The sequence below is a fragment of the Myxocyprinus asiaticus genome, chromosome 33 (assembly GCF_019703515.2).
Source record: "Myxocyprinus asiaticus isolate MX2 ecotype Aquarium Trade chromosome 33, UBuf_Myxa_2, whole genome shotgun sequence".
Classification (NCBI taxonomy): domain Eukaryota; kingdom Metazoa; phylum Chordata; class Actinopteri; order Cypriniformes; family Catostomidae; genus Myxocyprinus; species Myxocyprinus asiaticus.
In genome coordinates, this window is record NC_059376.1 from 29,606,603 (window position 1) to 29,626,008 (window position 19,406).

A 19,406-nucleotide genomic window follows, 5' to 3' on the forward strand; every position below is an offset into this window, starting at 1 on the left:
CACGTCATTTCGATAACGTCACATTATATCCGTCCAGAGTTGCATTCAGTTTTGGCTGAGATCTTTTATTGATGACGGGAGAGTCGAACTACTCTATAAAGCCTTCTCCAGCATATCCCAATGACTTTTAATGGGGTTAAGGTCAGACTCTGTGGTGGCCAATTCATGTGTGAAAATGATTCCTCATGCTCCCTGAACCACTCTTTCACAATTTGTGCCCGACTAATCTTGGCATTGTCACCCTGGAATATTCCCGTGCCGACAGGGAAGAAAAAATCCATTGATGGGATAACCTGGTCATTCAGTACATTCAGGTAGTCAGCTGACTTCATTTTATTGATGCATAACGTTGCTGAGCCTAGACCTGACCAATTGAAGCAACCCCAGATCATAACACTGCCTCCAGATGCTTGTACAGCGGGCACTATGCATGACAGGTGCATCGTTTCATGCGCTTCCCTTCTTACCCTGACCCGCCCATTGCTTTGGAATTGGGTAAATCTGGACTCATCAGACCACATGACCTTTTTCCATTGCACCACAGTCCAATCTTTATGCTCCATAGCAAATTGAAGTAGTTTTTTCCAATTAGCCTAACAAGTGGCTTTCTTGTGGCCACACAGCTGTTTAGTTCCAATCCTGTAAGTTCTCGTTGCATTGTGCTGATGGTTCACCACCATCCTTCCAGGTTTTAATAATGCATTGGACAGTTCTTAACCCAATTCCAGTGATTTCAGCAATCTCCTTAGTTGTTTCCTTTTCTTGATGCAGGCCAATAATTGGCTCCTTCTGAAACACAGTAACATCTTTTCCACGGCCACGGGATACGTCTTCTGATATGGTTGTTTAAGAAATGAGAAGCTACACACTGCAACAGTTAGGGTTAATAGAATTGTTGCCAGTTGAAACATATCACTGCAATAATTATCCAATCATAGGCTCTTAAGTATCTGCTTATTTAAATCCAAATGGCGACTTTTTTTGCCAGGCAGTGTAGTTGCTGTCGCATGCAGCCTTGGGCATGTTGTTTAATTAGATACTGCTGAAAGCACACTGTTTACACTTGATCATGTGATGGATAGTCAAGTCAAGTTAGCTTTCATTGTCATTCAGCCATGGTGCATGCATACAGAAACTATATTGTGATTCTCTGACCTGGTGCTAATATTTACATAGAATTATAGGACTTCAGACTGAAACATACAATACACGCAGGACATTTTTAAAACCGTATAGCACAGAATAATCACAGCAAACATGTTACACACATATCAACAGTATTGGAAAGTTATGGGACACAAAACAGACAGTATGGGACAAAATAAAACACAACAAAAAGGGCACGGTGATATCAGTTATTACAAGTTTTATAGTTCAGACAGTATATGTCCATTGTGTAACAGTGTGGTTCAAGATTGAAAAGTGTGTATATAGTAGGGTTGGGCGATTAATCAAATTTTATATCCAGTTACGATTTTGGCTTCCAACGACTATGAAAACAAGGTAAACAAGATAAAACGATTATTGTGCCACATTCTGTTTCGCAATAATAATAAAAAACCAGCGTTATATCTTTATAGCATCCTTTATTAAAATTCAAATAATAAGGAAGAGTGTTATGAAAATAAACTCAGAAACTGCCATTTCTCTGTGCGGTCAGCACCACGCCTATGAGTTGCGTGAAGTGACCAGGGAAGAGATTGAATCTTCTCCCAGCTGATGCACACACTGGCATGGGGACACTCATCATTTGCGCGCTGCAGCTAGATTATAACATGATGACTCACGATGTAGTGAATCATAATATATGTGTCACGTTCACTGTGTGTATCTTATCATGAAGAAAATGGGCAATACGCAGCTCTATTAAGAAGAGGAAGTTTGTTTTTTGTGAGTTAAAGATGGATTGAAGTGAACATAAAGGTGAGGGTGTAGTCTTAGCCCATTCTACACTGGAACAAAATAAGTTTGATTAGACTTTTTTGGCTTGCTTTCCAAAATAATATCTAAAACTCATTTAAAACAACGTACATTTATTTTAGGAGCTATACTGCAGAAGAAAACAATTTTATATGAGAATGTTGAATACAATATTTAATCAGGGCTCGATATTAATGCAAGTGAAAGAGAATTTTAGTTGCTGACCGGATAAGCAGACTGATTAAAACATTAATAACGAAAAATTAACCGGATATATTTGTGATTAGCCTAGGCCTGTGTCACTTATTCGAAAGTTAATATTCTTATTCTGCTGTTGAAAGTAATCCAGAGCACGTAATTTTATAATTTGCAAGTGGTCTAGTAACAGCTGTACCCTGTTTGATTGACAGGCTGCATATGTGTGTGCTAAACGTGCACGTGTTCTGAAAATGCTCGCACTAATGCGCACCTGAACGGTCAAATACATTTCAAAATTCCACCAAAATTTCTTGATGAGGTATTCATGTAAACACGGAGAGTGATGTCTAAAGTGAACAGTGGAGAAAAAAAAAATCTGATTTGTATTAAAATGTCGGACTTTTAAGTAAATGTAAGCTAACAGACCTGCTGCTGTCTAGTGTGTCATTATAATAATCAAACAACCATAACAAGAAAACGAGAAAACCACTCACTGCTCGTGACTGGGTAACTTTAGTAGCTTTAAAAAGTATTCATTTAATGTAATCATACAGTGAAGACCTGTAGTAGTTTTATGTTGCATTTCATTCTGAATGTTTACTTGAATACTTGATAGCCTACTGCTGTTAAAAACATTTAAAGTGTTTAAAAAAGCACTGAATTTTCTTAATTTGTATTTTTGTTCTATTATTTTTAATCTATTTCTATTGCTGTTTTTTATTGTTATTTTATTACTGACTGTTTTAGTCTTGAATGATTACTTAAGAACTTGAAACTATTCTTCCATAATTAACATATTAGTTGGTGTTATTATTTGTTGTGATTTTGAAGCTGGTATTGAGAATCGTCAACTGAAATTTTGGTATTGTGATAATTTCTAGCTTTTATTGGTAGATTCTTGCTGCAATAACATGATGAAAAAGTAGATCTCATTCCATAGAAGTGTGAGCACCCCTACTGTAAATGATGGCAATGGAGGCTTTCCTTTATTTGACTACCATACATAACATAAAATAGTTACCATATGACAATAGCCTCCTCCCCTACCCAGTGCAATTTCAATTTTAAGGAAATCCACTGTTAAAAAGACAATAAAAAATAAATTAAAAAAGTTCAATAAATGCACGATGTTTCCAAAGTCAGTGAGTAATTGTGCTAAATAATCGTGATCTCAATATTGACCAAAATAATCGTGATTATGATTTTTGCCATAATCGAGCAGCCCTAGTATATAGATGCATGATCAGTGGCATGATTAAATGAGAGTAATAATAAATAGCAGTGCTTACGAGTCTTTAGAATGGTGCAGTTACAGTAGTAGTCTGCAGGTTGAAAAGTGCTAGCTCTACTGCACTTTTACAGATAACTGGACATCATATTGGCTACAGTGGTGCAAGAACAGCTCAGAACAGTATCATCATGCACGCCAAAGTGAAGATGAATATATCTGGATGTGTTGGCAATTCTTTTCTTCCAGAACTTTGGACAAAATTTGTTAATGTGTTTTCATAACCCATATTATGTAACCAAATCACGGGGTCAGCTTTAGCAACCATCTGCCCGACCAACGAGGGGGCGTTCTCATTTCGCCCTACGATAAGAGAGAGCAAACGGCCTCCACTTATCTGCAGTTTTCAACTTTGATTGAAAAGGTATTTAAGATCATTGCACGCACTGCTGTTAAAACTATCTTGTTTTGTACGATGAATGCATAAAACTTGATCATTCAGCTGCGCACTGTTGCTCACGAAGCGTTTTTGTTATTTGAATGAACTGTTACGGGGCGTTTCCACGTTTTGGAAGCCGAGCTGAATTGCGCAGCAGTTTATTCGAACTTTTTAAATTTAACTTTGCACGCTCTGCATTGCAGGTTGTCAACGAATATAAGTGACAGTACCGTATGGCGTCGATTTGCATGCATGACGCATTGTGAAAATAAGCGCATTGACGTTTACTTTAATTGTATTTACAACGGTAACAATATGTTAAGACGGGAAGCAAATACAACATAATACAACTAAAGTGTTTCAGTAGTAATTTATGTAAAAAAAAAAAAAAAAAATCTTTTTTTTTTTTTTATTGCAGTTATATAGCAGATTCCTATCCAGACCAAAATGGCTCAGCATCCACTTCTGTCGCTGCCCGAGTTTAAGAACGTCTCAACTGGATCTTTTGTGGTGAAGGAGCCACTGAATTTTTGGGGAGGAGCGAGAGTGAAGCCGAAAGATACGAAGAACTCCGAGCCAGTATTTGAACCTGCAACGGGTATGATTTGTGTTTTTTATTTACAGTACAATACTACCTTTTCGGTGCATAGGGATATTTGAATATATTTGGTGATGCCATAACTAAGTGCACCCCAATTACTCTTGTTTCACCTTTAACAGTATTTCTTTATAGGTTGTGCATTATGCTAGTTATTGAATTATTCTGCAGACTATTGCTTCACATCTCAGTTGTAGATTATAGAAACAATAAGTGGAAGCAAGTACTTAAAGCCTAAATCTGGACATCCTGAACATTTTAAATTTAATGTAGGGATTTAGAGTAGTTCTGCCAAAAGTAAAAATTCTCTCACCATTTACTCACCCTCATGCCATCCCAGATGAGATGTTCTTTCATCTGCAGAACACAAAGATTTTTAGAAAAATATCTCAACTCTGTAGGTCCATACAATGTAAGCGAATGGTGACCAAAACTTTGAAGCTCCAAAAAGCACAAAGGCAGCATAAAAGTAATCTGTAATACTCCAGTGGTTTAATCCATGTCTTCTGAAGCAATCCAATCAGTTTTGGATGAGAAGAGACCAAAATGTAACTCCTTTTTCACTATAAATCTTGACATAAGCAGTCTCCTTGGTGATCATGATTTCAAGGTCGACTACACTTACTAGTGCCATCTAGCACCCTGTGCCAAGCGCTAGGAAGTGTAATTGAGCTTGAAATCATGATTGTGCCTAGAGACTGCAATGGCAAGATGTACAGTGAAAAAGGAGTTATATTTTGGTCTGCTCTCACCAAAAACCGTCTACATCACTTCAGAAAACATGGATTAAAACACTGGAGTCGTATGGATTACTTTTATGCTGCCTTTAAATGCTTTTTGGAGCTTCAAAGTTTTGGTCACCATTTACTTGCATGTACAATTCCTTTAAAATGAGGATGTGCTCAGAAATGGGCCTTCCTCCCTGTAACATGTCAAACATTTGTACTTCACCCTCTGTTCTGTTTCCAGGTCGAGTTTTGTGTGATATGATTCCCTGTGGAGAGGAGGAGGTAGACCAGGCAATTAAAAATGCTCATTCTGCATACCTAAAGTGGTGTAAACTATCTGGTATGGAGCGGGCCAGGATCATGCTTGAGGCTGCCAGAATTATCAGGGTAAAAATCTCTATAAATCATAATGCTTCTAAAGATAATCTAATAAATGTGGAGAATCTTACAGATACCGAATCTTAAAGATACTGAGTCCTGTTTCACACACAAGAAAGCAGAGGAGTACTCGTATTTACAGTTTAGAGCAGCGGTCACCAATTAGCAGTCTGGTTCCATCCGAACCACAAGACATCATGACAACGGTTGCCCCATCTCACCGTTTAGGTTAGCAGCGCAACAAACAGAGTTGTGTAAACCGCAAGTGCTCCGGGGTGAAGATAGCACTGATCTTTCAGCGCTATATCCTTTAATGTTTTTCCCTAGCACCGAACACTCTTCATTTATGCCCTTTCACCGCCCTCATGTGTTGCCTCTCTCCCTCAGCCAGCGACATGAGGCGCAGCATCATTTTAAAGTTATTTTAATGACAGGAGATGTCTCGTTTACGTATGTAACCTCGGTTCCCTGTGACTAAGGGAACGAGACATTGCATCAGGAAGATGACGCTATGGGCAGTGTCCTTCTATATGACCTAGTTGAAACCTTTCTACAATAACGGCAATTCTAAAATTGGCTATGGTGTTTAAGCCCCACCCTTTTAGGCGCGAAGCTGTCCGGTATAAAATCGGGCACGCAAACACCATTCCTCAGAATTTTCTGACTGAGGGACAAGAGCGCATTGCTCGCACCTCAAAGAACTCTGAGTCTGTAGTGCGGCCAGCTTATGCAATGTCTCGTTCCATTCGTCTCAGGGAACCAAGTTTACATACCGAGGAGACATTGCGTCTGAAAGCTGACGCTATGGGGAACAGAGTCCCATCACACTGCACTACCAACATAACCTTCCAGAGAGGAAAAATGACGCCGAAGTCCCGCGAGACAGTGACTGACATGAGTATGCCGCAAGTGAATGGTGGGCCAGGAGGGGAACACATATATGAACTATAGTCATATAGTATGAATTAACCCCTTCACGAACCCAGTCGGGAAGGAAGTTTATTTGTAATGAAAGTGCCTGTGACTTTTGGGGAAATGCAACGATCTGAATGAAGGCGGTTGTGTAAAAAGTCAGGGAGGCCGTACTTAAAAAGAGGGGCCAATGAAATAGCAAGCACTCTAGACAGAGATGACTTGCTATGAGAGGGACGTTACGTCTAGGTTGTAAAACCTTGCGAATGTGTTTTGAGAAGACCATCCTTCTGCAAAACATCTTGTAAGGACACACTGTTCGTCCATGCCCATTAAGAGGTCACGCCTCTAGCTGAGTGTACTTTAACACCAATTGGGCAATTCGCACCATGCAACTCGTAAGCCAGGGTGATCACATCAACGATCCAGTGAGAAAGTCTTTGCTTGGAGATGGACATTCCTTTCGTGCATCATCCATAGCACACAAAGAGCTGGTCAGACAGTCTAAATTGGTAGGTGCGCTCAACGAATGTGTTAAGCGCTCACAAAGGGCATAACAAATGCAAGGAGAATTAAATGGAGAAGGGAAAAAGGCTTGAAGGTGAACCACCTGCACTCTGAAGGGTGTGGTTAGAACCTTAGGCACATAGCCTTTTCTGGGTTTGACAGTGGTTTTTGAAAGACCCGGACCAAACTCCAGACATGAATAGTTAACTGACAGTGCTTGCAAATCACCGACCCATTTTACTGAGGTCAAAGTCAGCAGTAATGCAGTCTTAAGAAAAAGCACACGCAATTCAACATAGTCCAGAGGCTCGAAGGGAGGCCCTGCGAGCATTTTAGGACCAAAGTTAGGTAGGTCCCAAGTCGGGACTAGCCAGGCGAGGGGGATTTAGCCGCCCTGCCCCCTTTGAGGTGCCGGCTTTAGGTGCGTGAAATGCAGATATAGTCGCCACATAAACTTTGAGCATTGATGGAGTGATCCCTGTGTCCAATCTCTCTTTTTCTGGTATGGGGCAGTTCACTGTGTTTTTGCCATGTGAAACGCACTGATTAGTGAACACATTCCATTTCAGTGCATAAAGGTGGAAGGTGCTCTAGCCTGTAAAATGGTGTTCATAACTGACTAAGCCAATTCTGGCTCATCCGCTGTGCTCCATTCAAAGGCCACACGTGTAGGCTTCACAGCTCTGGCTGGGGATGCCAAATCGTGCCTTGTGTTTGAGAGAGAAGGTCTTACTTCAGAGGTATTTCCTATGGAGGCCCGTCCAGTATTTCTACCATCTCCAGAAACCAGGACTGATTGGGCCATTCGGCGCAATTAACAGAACTGTTTCCATGTCCACTCGGACTTTGCTGATGACAGAATGGAGGCGGCGCACTGGGGGAAACGCATACTTGCGTTTTGCCAGCCATACGTGGGCCAGCGTGTCCTGGAGACTTATATATGCCACTACTGTTGTGTTGTCCAAACAAATCAGAATGTGTGGATTCACGATGTCGGAATGAAAAAGCTCTCAAAGATAGAAAGACAGCCAGTAGCTCTAGGGGGTTGACATGTCACGCCCGTTTCGCACCTGTCCAAGTGTCAAAAGTCAGACGTCCATCACACACTGCGCACCAACCTGTAACATGCTGATCTGATGGCGGGATGTGTCCCTCGCACATACGGAACACATACGGAACGACATCTTTAAAAAGTTGCGAACACGTAAGTGGCTCTTTTAGTTGTGTGTATTGTGTGTGTGTGTGTGTGTGTGTGTGTGTGTGTGTGTGTGTGTGTGTGTATATATATATATATATATATATACACACAATACACACAATAGCTAATAAGGATACAAAACTCCTGCCGAAGCACTGCGGAGGAATCAGGATGCTGAAGCGGCCCGTTCACCAGCCAAGCGTTGAGGTGGAGTAAATGTTTGCCGGAACACTGCAGGGGAGCGGAGAGTCTTCTCGTTGCCGTGAAGATCCCGCCCGCTAACTCGTTTATGTCGATGGCAAAATAGTAGAAGGCTTCTACGCGAGAGATGAATCGCTGTGTTGAAGAAAGAAAATTCTGAGGAATGGTGTTTGCGCACCCGCTTTTATACCGGACAGCTATACCGACATCTTTCGCTAAAATACACTGCATAAAACGAGAATGAAGCAAAATGAAAAAAATCTTTGTGTCTAACATGACTCCGACGGTTCTGCTAACTAAGCAAGGTTTGTGACAGGACAGTTTTTTTGTGGTTCCAGAGCACCTTTAGACTAAAAACGATATTTTTTTCTCATCTAAAATTAGCTTTATTAATCAACATGTTTCGATGTACGTTGTTTGTTTGTTTTTTGGTAGATTTGCATTTTAAGGAAAATATAAAATGGTTCATTAAGACTTTTACATTACTAAAATTTTCTCTCAGGGGTTACCCCTGAAGGTACAGTATCATTCCTATACTGTATATAGGCTATAAATGAACGGTAGAAGATCCCCCATAGTCCACTTTGGTTGTCTTTGGGCCACAATTCTTGCCCAGATATTAAGAGACTTTTTGACTGTTGATTTATGATTGATTATTTTTTTATTATTTTACTAAGTAGGCTACTATTGCTGCTAACTTAGAAATTTATAATAACTATTACAAAAAAATGTGCATTTCTTACACATTGTCATTAGTCAGAATGGCTACGAAATGATACGTTATTATGATACGTTGTGATGAAAGTTATTATTGTCTGGACCTTTGGTGGGATGGAAATGTCGAGACAGCACCTCCTGGAAATTTTATTGAATACCCCTGGTTTAGAGCATTCACACTGCCCCTGCATGGCCATGTGTTTTTGATGCATGTTAACTCAAGCAGCAGAAAATACAGCAAAAATGCACTATAAACCCTTTTAACCACAAAATATTTTGCAATATAGCCTTGTATGAAGCAACATTAAATACTGGAGCGAACTACTCACACATTGTTTGAAATTAGACATCTGTTGGGCTTGCTAGTTCCACAAGCAGTGACGGGTACACAAACAAAATCTCTGTTCAGTAAGACTGAATGAATCTTAATGGGTTAGTTCACCCAAAAATGAAGGTTCTCTCATAATTTACTCACCCTCATGCCATCTAAAAGATGTGTATGACTTTCTTCTACAGAACACAAACTTAGATTTTTAGAAGAGGCTCTCAGCTCTGTAGATCCATAGTGCAAGTGAATGATGACCAAAACTTTGAAGCTTCAAAAAGCACATAAAGGTACTATAAAAGTAATCTGTAAGACTCCAGTGGTTTAATCCATGTCTTCTGAAGCGATCCAATAAATTTAGGGTGAGAACAGACCAAATTGTAACTCCTTTTTCACTATAAATCTTGACATCAGCAGTCTCCTTACCGATCATGATTTCAGTCTTGATTACTCTTCCTAGCACATTTAGCGCTCTGCGCATGCATCAAGCACTAGGAAGTGTAATTGAGCTTGAAATCGTGATCGTGCCTAAAGACTGCAATAGCAGGATGCACACTGAAAAAGGAGTTATATTTTGGTCTGTTTTCACCCAAAACCTACTGGATCACTTCAGAAGACATGGATTAAACCACTGGAGTCTTATGGACTATATCCTTTTTGGAGCTTCAAAGTTCTGACCACCATTCACTTACATTGAATGGACGTACAGAGCTGAGATATTCTTCTCAAAATCTTTGTTTGTGTTCTGCAGAAGGAAGAAAATTATACACGTGGGATGGCATGAAGTTGAGTAAATGATGAGAATTTTCTTTTTTGGGTGAACTATCCCTTTAAGCAGTTTATGAGCTACACTCATAAATTCTGTTTAGATTAATCACAATTTAATGTCATTGTGATGTGATCCATCTCCTGTAAATTAGATTTCACAACGATCAAGTTCATAATAATTTTCAATGGTCAACTCTTGATAATAATAATAATAAAAAAATGTCTGCCTGTATTAAAGGAATATTTAATATAGTAACCCTGTAATCACTTTATTTTCAGTATAGAGCTGCAGCTCTGTCAAACAAAAGTTTATTATTAGTCATTTAATGAGCATTTCTCAATTATTCTTCAGAGACAGATTCAGCCTAACATGATGCTGATTTTGTAACCTTTTTGTTAGTTGCACAAACTTTAACAACTTGTCTGTCACTACCTCAAAAGTATCTCAAGCAAATATTAAAGGTGCACTCAGTATTTTTTATTTATTTTTTCACATTAAAAAGGTTTTACATTTAAAGAAGCGAACATTACTTTTGAAAATACGCTTATAATGATGTACACACATTATACAGTAACATTCAAATCACATGACCAGCTAAATAGTACTCTATCTCCGTAACCCATTTGTTCTGGGATGCTTTCGCTTGCATTTTTGGAATAAAGCAATCATGGCTTATCATGCATAGGGTATTTCTGCCATGCATCGGTAACCAAAAATATTTGCATGATGCTGATTCCACATCGATAGGTGTCAGTGTAAAGTCCAAGACGACTGTTGTATCACGTTAAAGATGGGCAAAAAATACTGAATGCACTTTTAAAATTTAACTACCAATTATTGAACTTGTCTGTTCTCATGTATAGGAGCGCAGAGAGGAAATTGCTAGAGTGGAAGTGATTAACAATGGCAAATCCATCTCTGAGGCTGTGGTAGATATGGACATTGCTTGGCAGTGTATTGAGTACTATGCTGGCATCGCCCCCACACTGACAGGTAGGCTTTTTTAACCTGGATATTTGGTACTGGGTTTGGCACTTTTGTTTAGTTGAATAGTTCACCCAAAAATGAACATTCTCTCATCATTTACTCACCCTCATGCCATCCCAGATGTGTATGACTTTCTTCTGCAGAGCAAAAATAAAATATTTTAGAAGAATATCTCCGCTCTGTAGGTTCACCCAATCCTCCAGAGAATACATAAAGGCCGCTTAAAGGTAATCCATAAGACTCCAGTGGTTGCATTTATGTCTTCTGGAGCGATCTAGTTGATTTTATGTGAGAACAGACCAAAATATAACTCCTTTTTGACTCTAAATCTTGACATCACCAGTCCCCTTGGCAATCATGATTTCAAGCTTACACTTCCTAGTGCCATCTAGCGCTCTGCACATGGGCCAAGCACTAGGAAGTGTGATTGAGCTTAAAATCGTGATTGTGCCTAGAGACTGCTATGGCAAGATGTACAGTGGAGTTATATTTTGGTCTTTTCTCACCCAATACTGATTGGATTACTTCAGAAGACATGGATTAAACCACTTGATTTGTATGGATTACTTTTATGCTTCATTTACATGCTTTTTGGAGCTTCAAAGTTTTGGATTTACAGAGCTGAGATATTCTTCTAAAAATCTTCATTTGTGTTCTGCAGAAGCTAGAAAGTCATACATATCCAGGATGGCATTATGGTGAAATATTCCTTCAATGTATAAATACTGGTTGATAAGCTTTATGAAAAGGTGGTTGATATTTTCAAATCTAATCGGGATTATTTTACATCATATCTAACCATGATTTTTGTATCCTCAGGCCAGCATATTCAGCTTCCAGGAGGCTCTTTTGCCTACACCCGAAGAGAGCCACTGGGTGTGTGTGTTGGCATAGGAGCCTGGAACTACCCCTTCCAGATAGCTGCCTGGAAGTCAGCCCCAGCAATAGCCTGCGGTACGAGAAGAATGCTTTATTTATCTGTAATTTCGTTGCTGGATTTTTATACATGCTGTCTTCAAGATTTTCTTGTGATGCTGGCTTTTTGAAAGTAGCGAATGTTTCTTAGGATACTCTTTTTTTTTCTCTCTCTCTCTTTCTGTGTAGTATCTTGTTTGTATAAGTCAGTTTTGTTTCTCTTTCTTCTCGTCTATCATTTCCATCATTCCCCCATGTCCATTTCAGCTCCTCTGTTTATTTTCTATTTAACTATTTAAATGTTTTATCTCTCCCTCTTAGGCAATGCCATGGTGTTTAAACCATCTCCCATGACCCCAGTGACAGCAGTCATTCTGGCAGAGATCTATAAAGAAGCAGGTGTTCCAGATGGACTCTTTAATGTGGTACAAGGAGGAGCTGAGACCGGAGGACTGCTGTGCCACCATCCCATGGTGGCTAAAGTGTCCTTCACTGGCAGTGTTCCCACTGGAAAAAAGGTATTGCATGAAAAGAAAGTCAACCTGAAAACAGTTAGTAGCTTTAGTGCAAGTTAGTTGTAGTGACTAAGAAAAATGCACATCAGTTCCTGTTGTTGAAGTTCCACGTCCTCACTTTTATATTTATAAATTTAGATTTGCCTGTAGAAATAAAGGTTTTAAATCCTGTTTGAATGATATGTACAAAACGGATGCATGAAATATAAGGAACAGTTTACCCATTTACTCACCCTCATGTTGTAGCAATTCCGTATGATATTATTTCTTCTGGGAACACAACAGTAGAAATTAAGAATCTGTATGCAGCTTTTTCCAAACAACGGCAGTTCTTAGTGACCATGTCTTGGTGTCTAGTAGGGCTGTCACGATTATGAAATTTGGCTGACAATTAATTGTCAAACAAATAATTGCAATTATGACGATTAATTGTTTTAGGGTTTAGACGATTGTCTTGTTAAGGGCTTTCACGATTAATTGTCATATAAATTGTCATATTTATTAAAGTGTGCTTTTTTCTGCATGTGTGCATCATATACCTTAAGAATTCATTTTTACATATTTAACTTCAAATATATAAATAAAAAAATAAAATGGGGTTTTAAAAACGTATGAATGACATGAAAAATAATGTTTTAAATATCAAAATATTTCTAAATACTTAAAATATGTCTTTCTTTTTGGTCAGCTTTAGTTTTGGCCAATTTTTACATTTACAATCATAGGGCCTATAATTTATAATATAATTTTCATATATTTTTATTATATTTATATTATATATTTATTATATTATGCAATAGTAAAAATTTCTTTCCTAATTTCTTCACTTTCACACATTATTTTAATGCTCTAATTAAACTCATGAGCCCTTATTTGTCATGAAGCAAAACCTTTGAGATTTTGTTTCATCATTTTATCACTCCACAGAAATAGAGTAGGCGTGCGTCTCCTCTTTGTCACTGCGTGTCATTAACACAGCATGTATGTATGAACCAGGAACATTTGCCCCAGTACTATCTTTTAAAGTGAAACCAGAGCGCTTTGCGTTTACTATCAAAGTTTATACTTGTTTGTTTATATTTTTGCGGGAGTTTGGCGTGAGCCTCTGCTGACAGCATGTGCATCAGAGCGCTTCACGTGGTCTTCAAGACAGGAGCTTGTTGACCTCCGCGGTGCGGCTCAGTGACGCTCGGACTCGGAGTTCAACTGCATAACACACAAACGTGCCGTTCTTGGCAAATACAGTATATTCGCTTAAAATTCCCTTATTTGGGCATTGTGGCAAGCCTCTCGTTCATCCGGAAAGGAGTAAGCAGGAACTAACGGATTAACAATCAAAAAGACTTTAATTCAACATAAAACACTGAACAGAAACATAACAAAAGCGCACACACAAAACACTGCTGCATGCGTCTCTCTCTCTCTCACTCTCTCTCGGCGTCCCCGGCTCCTCCTCTTATCTCTCTCCCGTTGATCAGGCAACTCAGCGCCGGGCGTGAATCCTCTCGGCCTGGCCACGCACTCCTCGTCACATATGGAGGGAAAATCTCCGGTCTGACTTACTCCCCCCCCCTTCCTGGAGGGGAAGAGTTACCCCTTTGGCCATTCAGTCACAAGCTGGTCTTCCCCGCCTCCTGGGTAGGATGAGGGGAGGGGAGAGAGAAAGATAGCAGGAGAGACAGAGAGAGAGAGGGAGAAGAAAGAAAAGGAAAAAAATTCCGGTTCCTGACCACAACACCATTTGGTCCTCAACCAGCTGTCCAGCGATACTCCGCGACGCCGGGCGATGGCACTGGATTCTACCTCCTTGTGGCTGGTAGTGGCTCCTCTGTCCCCTGGTGGATGGCAGCGGTTCATCCACCTCCCGGCAGATGGCAGCGGGTCCTCCGTCCCCTGGTGGACGGCAGCGGTTCCTCCACCTCCTGGTGGATGGCAGCGGCGACTCTGTCCCCTGGCGGGTGGCAACAGCTCCTCCGCTTCCTAGCAGATGGCAGCCGCTCCTCCGTCTCCTCGTGGAGCACTCCAGTACCATCGAACCACAAAGACTTTTAATTCAACATAAAACACTGAACTGAAACATAACAAAAGCACACACAAAACACTGCTGCATGCGTTTTTCTCTCTCTCTCTCTGGCATCCCTGGCTCCTCCTTTTATCTCTCTCCCACTGATTGTGCATCTCAGCACCGGGTGTGAATCCTCTCGGCCCGGCCATGCCCTTCTCCATGCCTAATAATCACGGTTGTCTAAAAATATCCGTGGTTTGACAAATAACCGCGATCAGACGGTTATTTAATAATCACGACAGGCCTAGTGTTTAGCTCCAAAAAGTACCATAAAGTATCATTAAAGTAGTTTATATGACTCGTGCTATATTCCAAATCTTCAGAAGTCATACAACAGCTTTGTGTGAGAATTGACCAAAATTTAAGTTGTTATTCACTGATAATCTTCACATTTTCATGTTCAGAATTTAATCAAGGCTTGACATGTTTGGTAACCACAAAAGCATGAACCAATATAATGTTGGTGTCTATGAGTGTCAAGGCGGGCTAGACGCATGCTTTGTATTTGAAGATAATCATTTAATAATGACTTAAATTTAGGTCTGTCACACACACAAAGCTTTCAGATGGCTTCAGAAGACTTGTTATATATGGTAGTGCATATGTCATATGGACTACATTGTGCTTTTATTTAGTTTTTGTCCTTTTGGAGCTTGTCAGATGTGGTTGCTATGACCTGCTGTTGTAAGGAAAGATGGGCATAAAGATTCTTTAAAAGTATCTACTTCTACTGTTCCACTGAAAAAAGATAACGTCACAGGTTTGGAACAACATGAGGGTGTGTAAATAATAACGGTATTTTAATTTTATGGTTGAACTATCCCTTTAAACATTTTTTTAAACATGGCTTGATTATACCCTTCCTATAAAGGTTATGGAGATGGCAGCAAAGGGTGTGAAGCAGGTCACTCTAGAACTTGGAGGGAAGTCACCATTGATCATCTTTAAGGACTGTGACCTAGAAAATGCAATCAAAGGGGCCCTAATGGCCAACTTCCTTACCCAAGGACAGGTGTGTACTAGGTTATATGTGAACTTTACAAAAGTGTCAAGATAATGGCATGGCCCATTAGCTTCTGCTGGTATATGCAATAACTGCTCCATAATGCTGCCCAAAAGCCTGTTTCTCCATTGATGACCATTCAAAAGCAGCCATGTATTCTGATTAAATATTTGTTTTAACTGCAAATATTTCATTATATTATAGTTTAGGTTTTGCCAGTCTATTAAAACACAATGTCTTAATATTGCTATACATTTCCCCAGGTGTGCTGCAATGGAACACGGGTGTTTGTGCAGAGGGAGATCATGCCACAGTTCCTGGAAGAAGTGGTGAAAAGGACCAAAGCCATCTCTGTGGGGGATCCAATGCTGGATGGGACACGCATGGGTGCTCTTATTAGCAAACCGCAAATGGAAAAAGTGCTGGGCTTCATCAAACAAGCTAAAGAACAGGTACTGCAGTACAGCTAGCTATTGAAAGGTATAGTTCACTCAAAATGGGAAATTCCAGAATAGGCAGAATGATAGCCTCAGCCACCATTCACTTTCATTGTATGGAAAAAAGACAATGCAAGTAAATGGTGACTGAGGCTAAGTCATACTGGTCTGGAACAAAATGAAGGTGAGTGAATGATGACAGAATTAATTTTAAGTGAACCGCCCCTTTAACTACTTTGTTTCAGCCAACACTTTTTCAATTTGTCTTTTGTCATGTTTGTGAATATATTGTTGATGTAGTCAAAATAAAACTAGTTTGTCATTGGTGCTTTAGGGTGCAAAAGTGTTGTGTGGAGGAGAACGATTTGTTCCCAGTGATCCCAAATTAAAAGAAGGATACTATTTGTCCCCATGTGTGCTAGGTAAGAACATTATTGTTTGTGTCCTCTTCACATAGTTGTGATTAAGATATTATGCTTTTTCTTATTTTCAAAGTTTGATTCATTCTGATCCACCTTTTCTGCATCTATACACTTTCTTCTACTGCAATACACACAGATAACTGCAGGGATGACATGACCTGTGTGAAGGAGGAGATCTTTGGCCCTGTGATGTCTGTTTTGCCTTTTGACACAGAGGAAGAGGTTCTTCAAAGAGCTAACAACACTACCTTTGGTTTGGCATCTGGAGTCTTCACCAGGTAGATCTGCCATCACTTAAATCATTATTATTTGGCTTTGACCTGACATATTTATATTGCACAGACCCTCACTCAACTCCTTTTCTGAACTCATCCACAGTTCTGCATGTTTACCAAGTTTTCTGTATTTTGTGTTACAGGGATTATTTTGCCTTAAAAAGAGTAGTTCACATAAAAATAATAATTCTGTCATAATTTAATTTCCCTCATGTCCCAAAAGTATAATAAAAGTAGTTAGTGCGACTCGTGCATCATATTCCAAGTCTTCTGAAGGCATACTATTCACACGTTCACAATGGCTTCTGTGTTCATGTGACTTGCATTGTTTTAGTGCTAAACAACTCAAGTTCTGGTGTGAAGATGTTGATACTCTTGAGTCCTTTTTAAGCTTTAAAGTGAGTTCCAATCAACAGCCCTTGTATGGAAAAGACTGACCGGAATATTCATTAAATTTTTTTTTATCTTTTTCTGCATTCTGTATGAGAAAGCCATACAAGTTTGGAACAACATGAGGGTAAAAAACTATGACAGGATTTTCATTTTTGTGTTAATTTTCCTATTAAATGTTTCCAACATACGTTTCTTTTTAAACATATGTTGGTATTTCTTTATTTGAATTCCACTGAATGATTACAAATCATGAGGTTCTCTTACAAGTTGACTGAGATTAGATTAAACATTCAGCTGTACTTTTTGAATTTAGGGATATAGCTCGTGCCCACAGAGTGGCTGAAAATCTTCAGGCCGGAACGTGCTACATCAACAACTACAATGTCAGCCCTGTGGAGGTTCCTTTTGGAGGCTACAAGATGTCAGGTACTCGAAACTGTACATCTTAAACTTAAATCTTTTCTGCCAAGTGTACCAGTTCAAATGTATGTATCCCAAAGGCTTGAGAGTTCTAACATCATCTACCCCTTTCCTTTTAGGCTTTGGACGAGAGAATGGCCAAGTGACCATTGAGTACTACTCTCAGCTCAAGACTGTAGTGGTGGAAATGGGAGACGTCAACAGCGTCTTTTAGGCTATTGTGGGGCTGCCCCTCAGCATTCCTTACAGCAGTGTGATTTTTACAAGTGTTCAGATCTATAGCTCTTTGTCTGAAGTTTGGGACCTAACATCTTTAAACTACATTTTGAATTGATAAAACTAATGGGCCTTTAGTAGTGTAGCCATTTTAAAATGGCAAACAAGGATATAGCTACAGTACATGCTCGTGTTTGAACTGCTAAGCTTTAGAACTAACTCAATTCAGCAAGAACTGCACTTTTGTAGCAACTGTAGAATGATATTTTAAAAACTAGCAGTCCCTGTGACAATCCATATTTCTGTATCTTTCAATTTTCAGAATGCCTTAAATCAAGTTGATATATTTCCAACATGTGGGAGCACTAGAATAGGCTTAACTGTTAACTATGTATGTATTTCAGTGTTGTGAATAGGCCTGTCGCGATTATTAAATAATTGTCTGATCGCTGTTATTTGATTTAACTGCAGTTATTTGAGATAACAGTGATTATTGTGTACTTCCAAATTCCAGTCACATTTTAATGCCCAAATAAGGGAATTTTAAGAGAATATATAAATGCCATGAACGGTGTGTTTGTGTGTCATTCAGCTGAACTTCGAGCGTCACTGAGCTGCACCGTGGATGTCAACCAGAGCAGCTCCTGTCCGGAAGAGCGCGTGCTGTCAGCAGAGGCTGGCTCAACTTCTGCGAAAATATAAACTTTGATAGTGAATGCAAAACGGTCCGGTTCCACTTTAATTTAACGATCGTGTAATGGCAAATTTTTCTGGTCAAAGTGGGTTCGTTCAGGCATTGGTAGTGACACACACTGACACACACTTACTCTATTTTTGTGGAGTGATACAATTATGAAATTAAATCTCAAAGGTTTTTCTTCATGAGAAATACGGGCTCGTTGGTTTAATCAAAGAGCATTAAAATGACGTGACAGTGAAGAAATTAGGACAGAAGTATTTTACTATTGCTTAATATAATATTATATAAATTTAATAAAAATATATTTTGTATTTTTTAAATAGTTAATAAATGAATGATTCAAAAACAACAGTGTAAATGTAAAATTGACCAAAACTAAAGTTGACAAAAGTATTTAGAAATATTTTGATACTAAAAAATACATTTTTTTTTTTTTTTTTTTGTGATTCATATAGTTTTAAAGCCTTAAAAGGAAATCATATATCCCTATTTTATTATTTGATTTATATATTTGAAGTTAAATATGTGAAAATGACTTAAGGTGTATAAAGCACACGTGCACCTTAAGAAATGAAAATTAATCGTGAAAGCCCTAAAACAGATTATTAATCGTCATAATTGCAATTATTTGTTTGACAATTAATTGTCAGCCAAATTTCATAATCGTGACAGCCCTAGTTGTGAAACATTAGGGTTTGCCAAATAGTGTCAAATATTTTTCAAAACTACCAGCTAAAGGCTAGAAAAGCAGGTGCTTTCCGGTATCTTCCTACTGATAACTTTACACATCAGTCATACGTACATTCTAAATCTTAGATTTTTGTTTTACTATTTGTCTACCCCTATCACTCAACACCTTTTTATGATAGAATACTTTGTAGATTATTGGTTTACAAATTTGTAGCATTTCAAATAAAAGTTCCTTGGTCCAAGTGGAAAA

The 19,406-nt window shown here is 39.0% G+C and overlaps 1 protein-coding gene across 1 annotated transcript; it reads left to right on the top strand.

Annotated features, from left to right (window-relative positions):
* Nucleotides 1–3,616: 3,616 nt before the first annotated feature.
* Nucleotides 3,617–19,406, top strand: LOC127424099 (4-trimethylaminobutyraldehyde dehydrogenase A). The gene is made up of 12 exons (XM_051668927.1): nucleotides 3,617–3,770; nucleotides 4,204–4,383; nucleotides 5,353–5,498; nucleotides 10,982–11,111; nucleotides 11,925–12,059; nucleotides 12,342–12,538; nucleotides 15,472–15,612; nucleotides 15,867–16,055; nucleotides 16,375–16,462; nucleotides 16,599–16,740; nucleotides 17,444–17,556; nucleotides 17,670–19,406. The coding sequence occupies exons 2-12, from the start codon at nucleotides 4,233–4,235 to the stop codon at nucleotides 17,762–17,764; spliced, it is 1,527 nt and encodes a 508-aa protein (XP_051524887.1). The 5' UTR covers nucleotides 3,617–3,770; nucleotides 4,204–4,232; the 3' UTR covers nucleotides 17,765–19,406.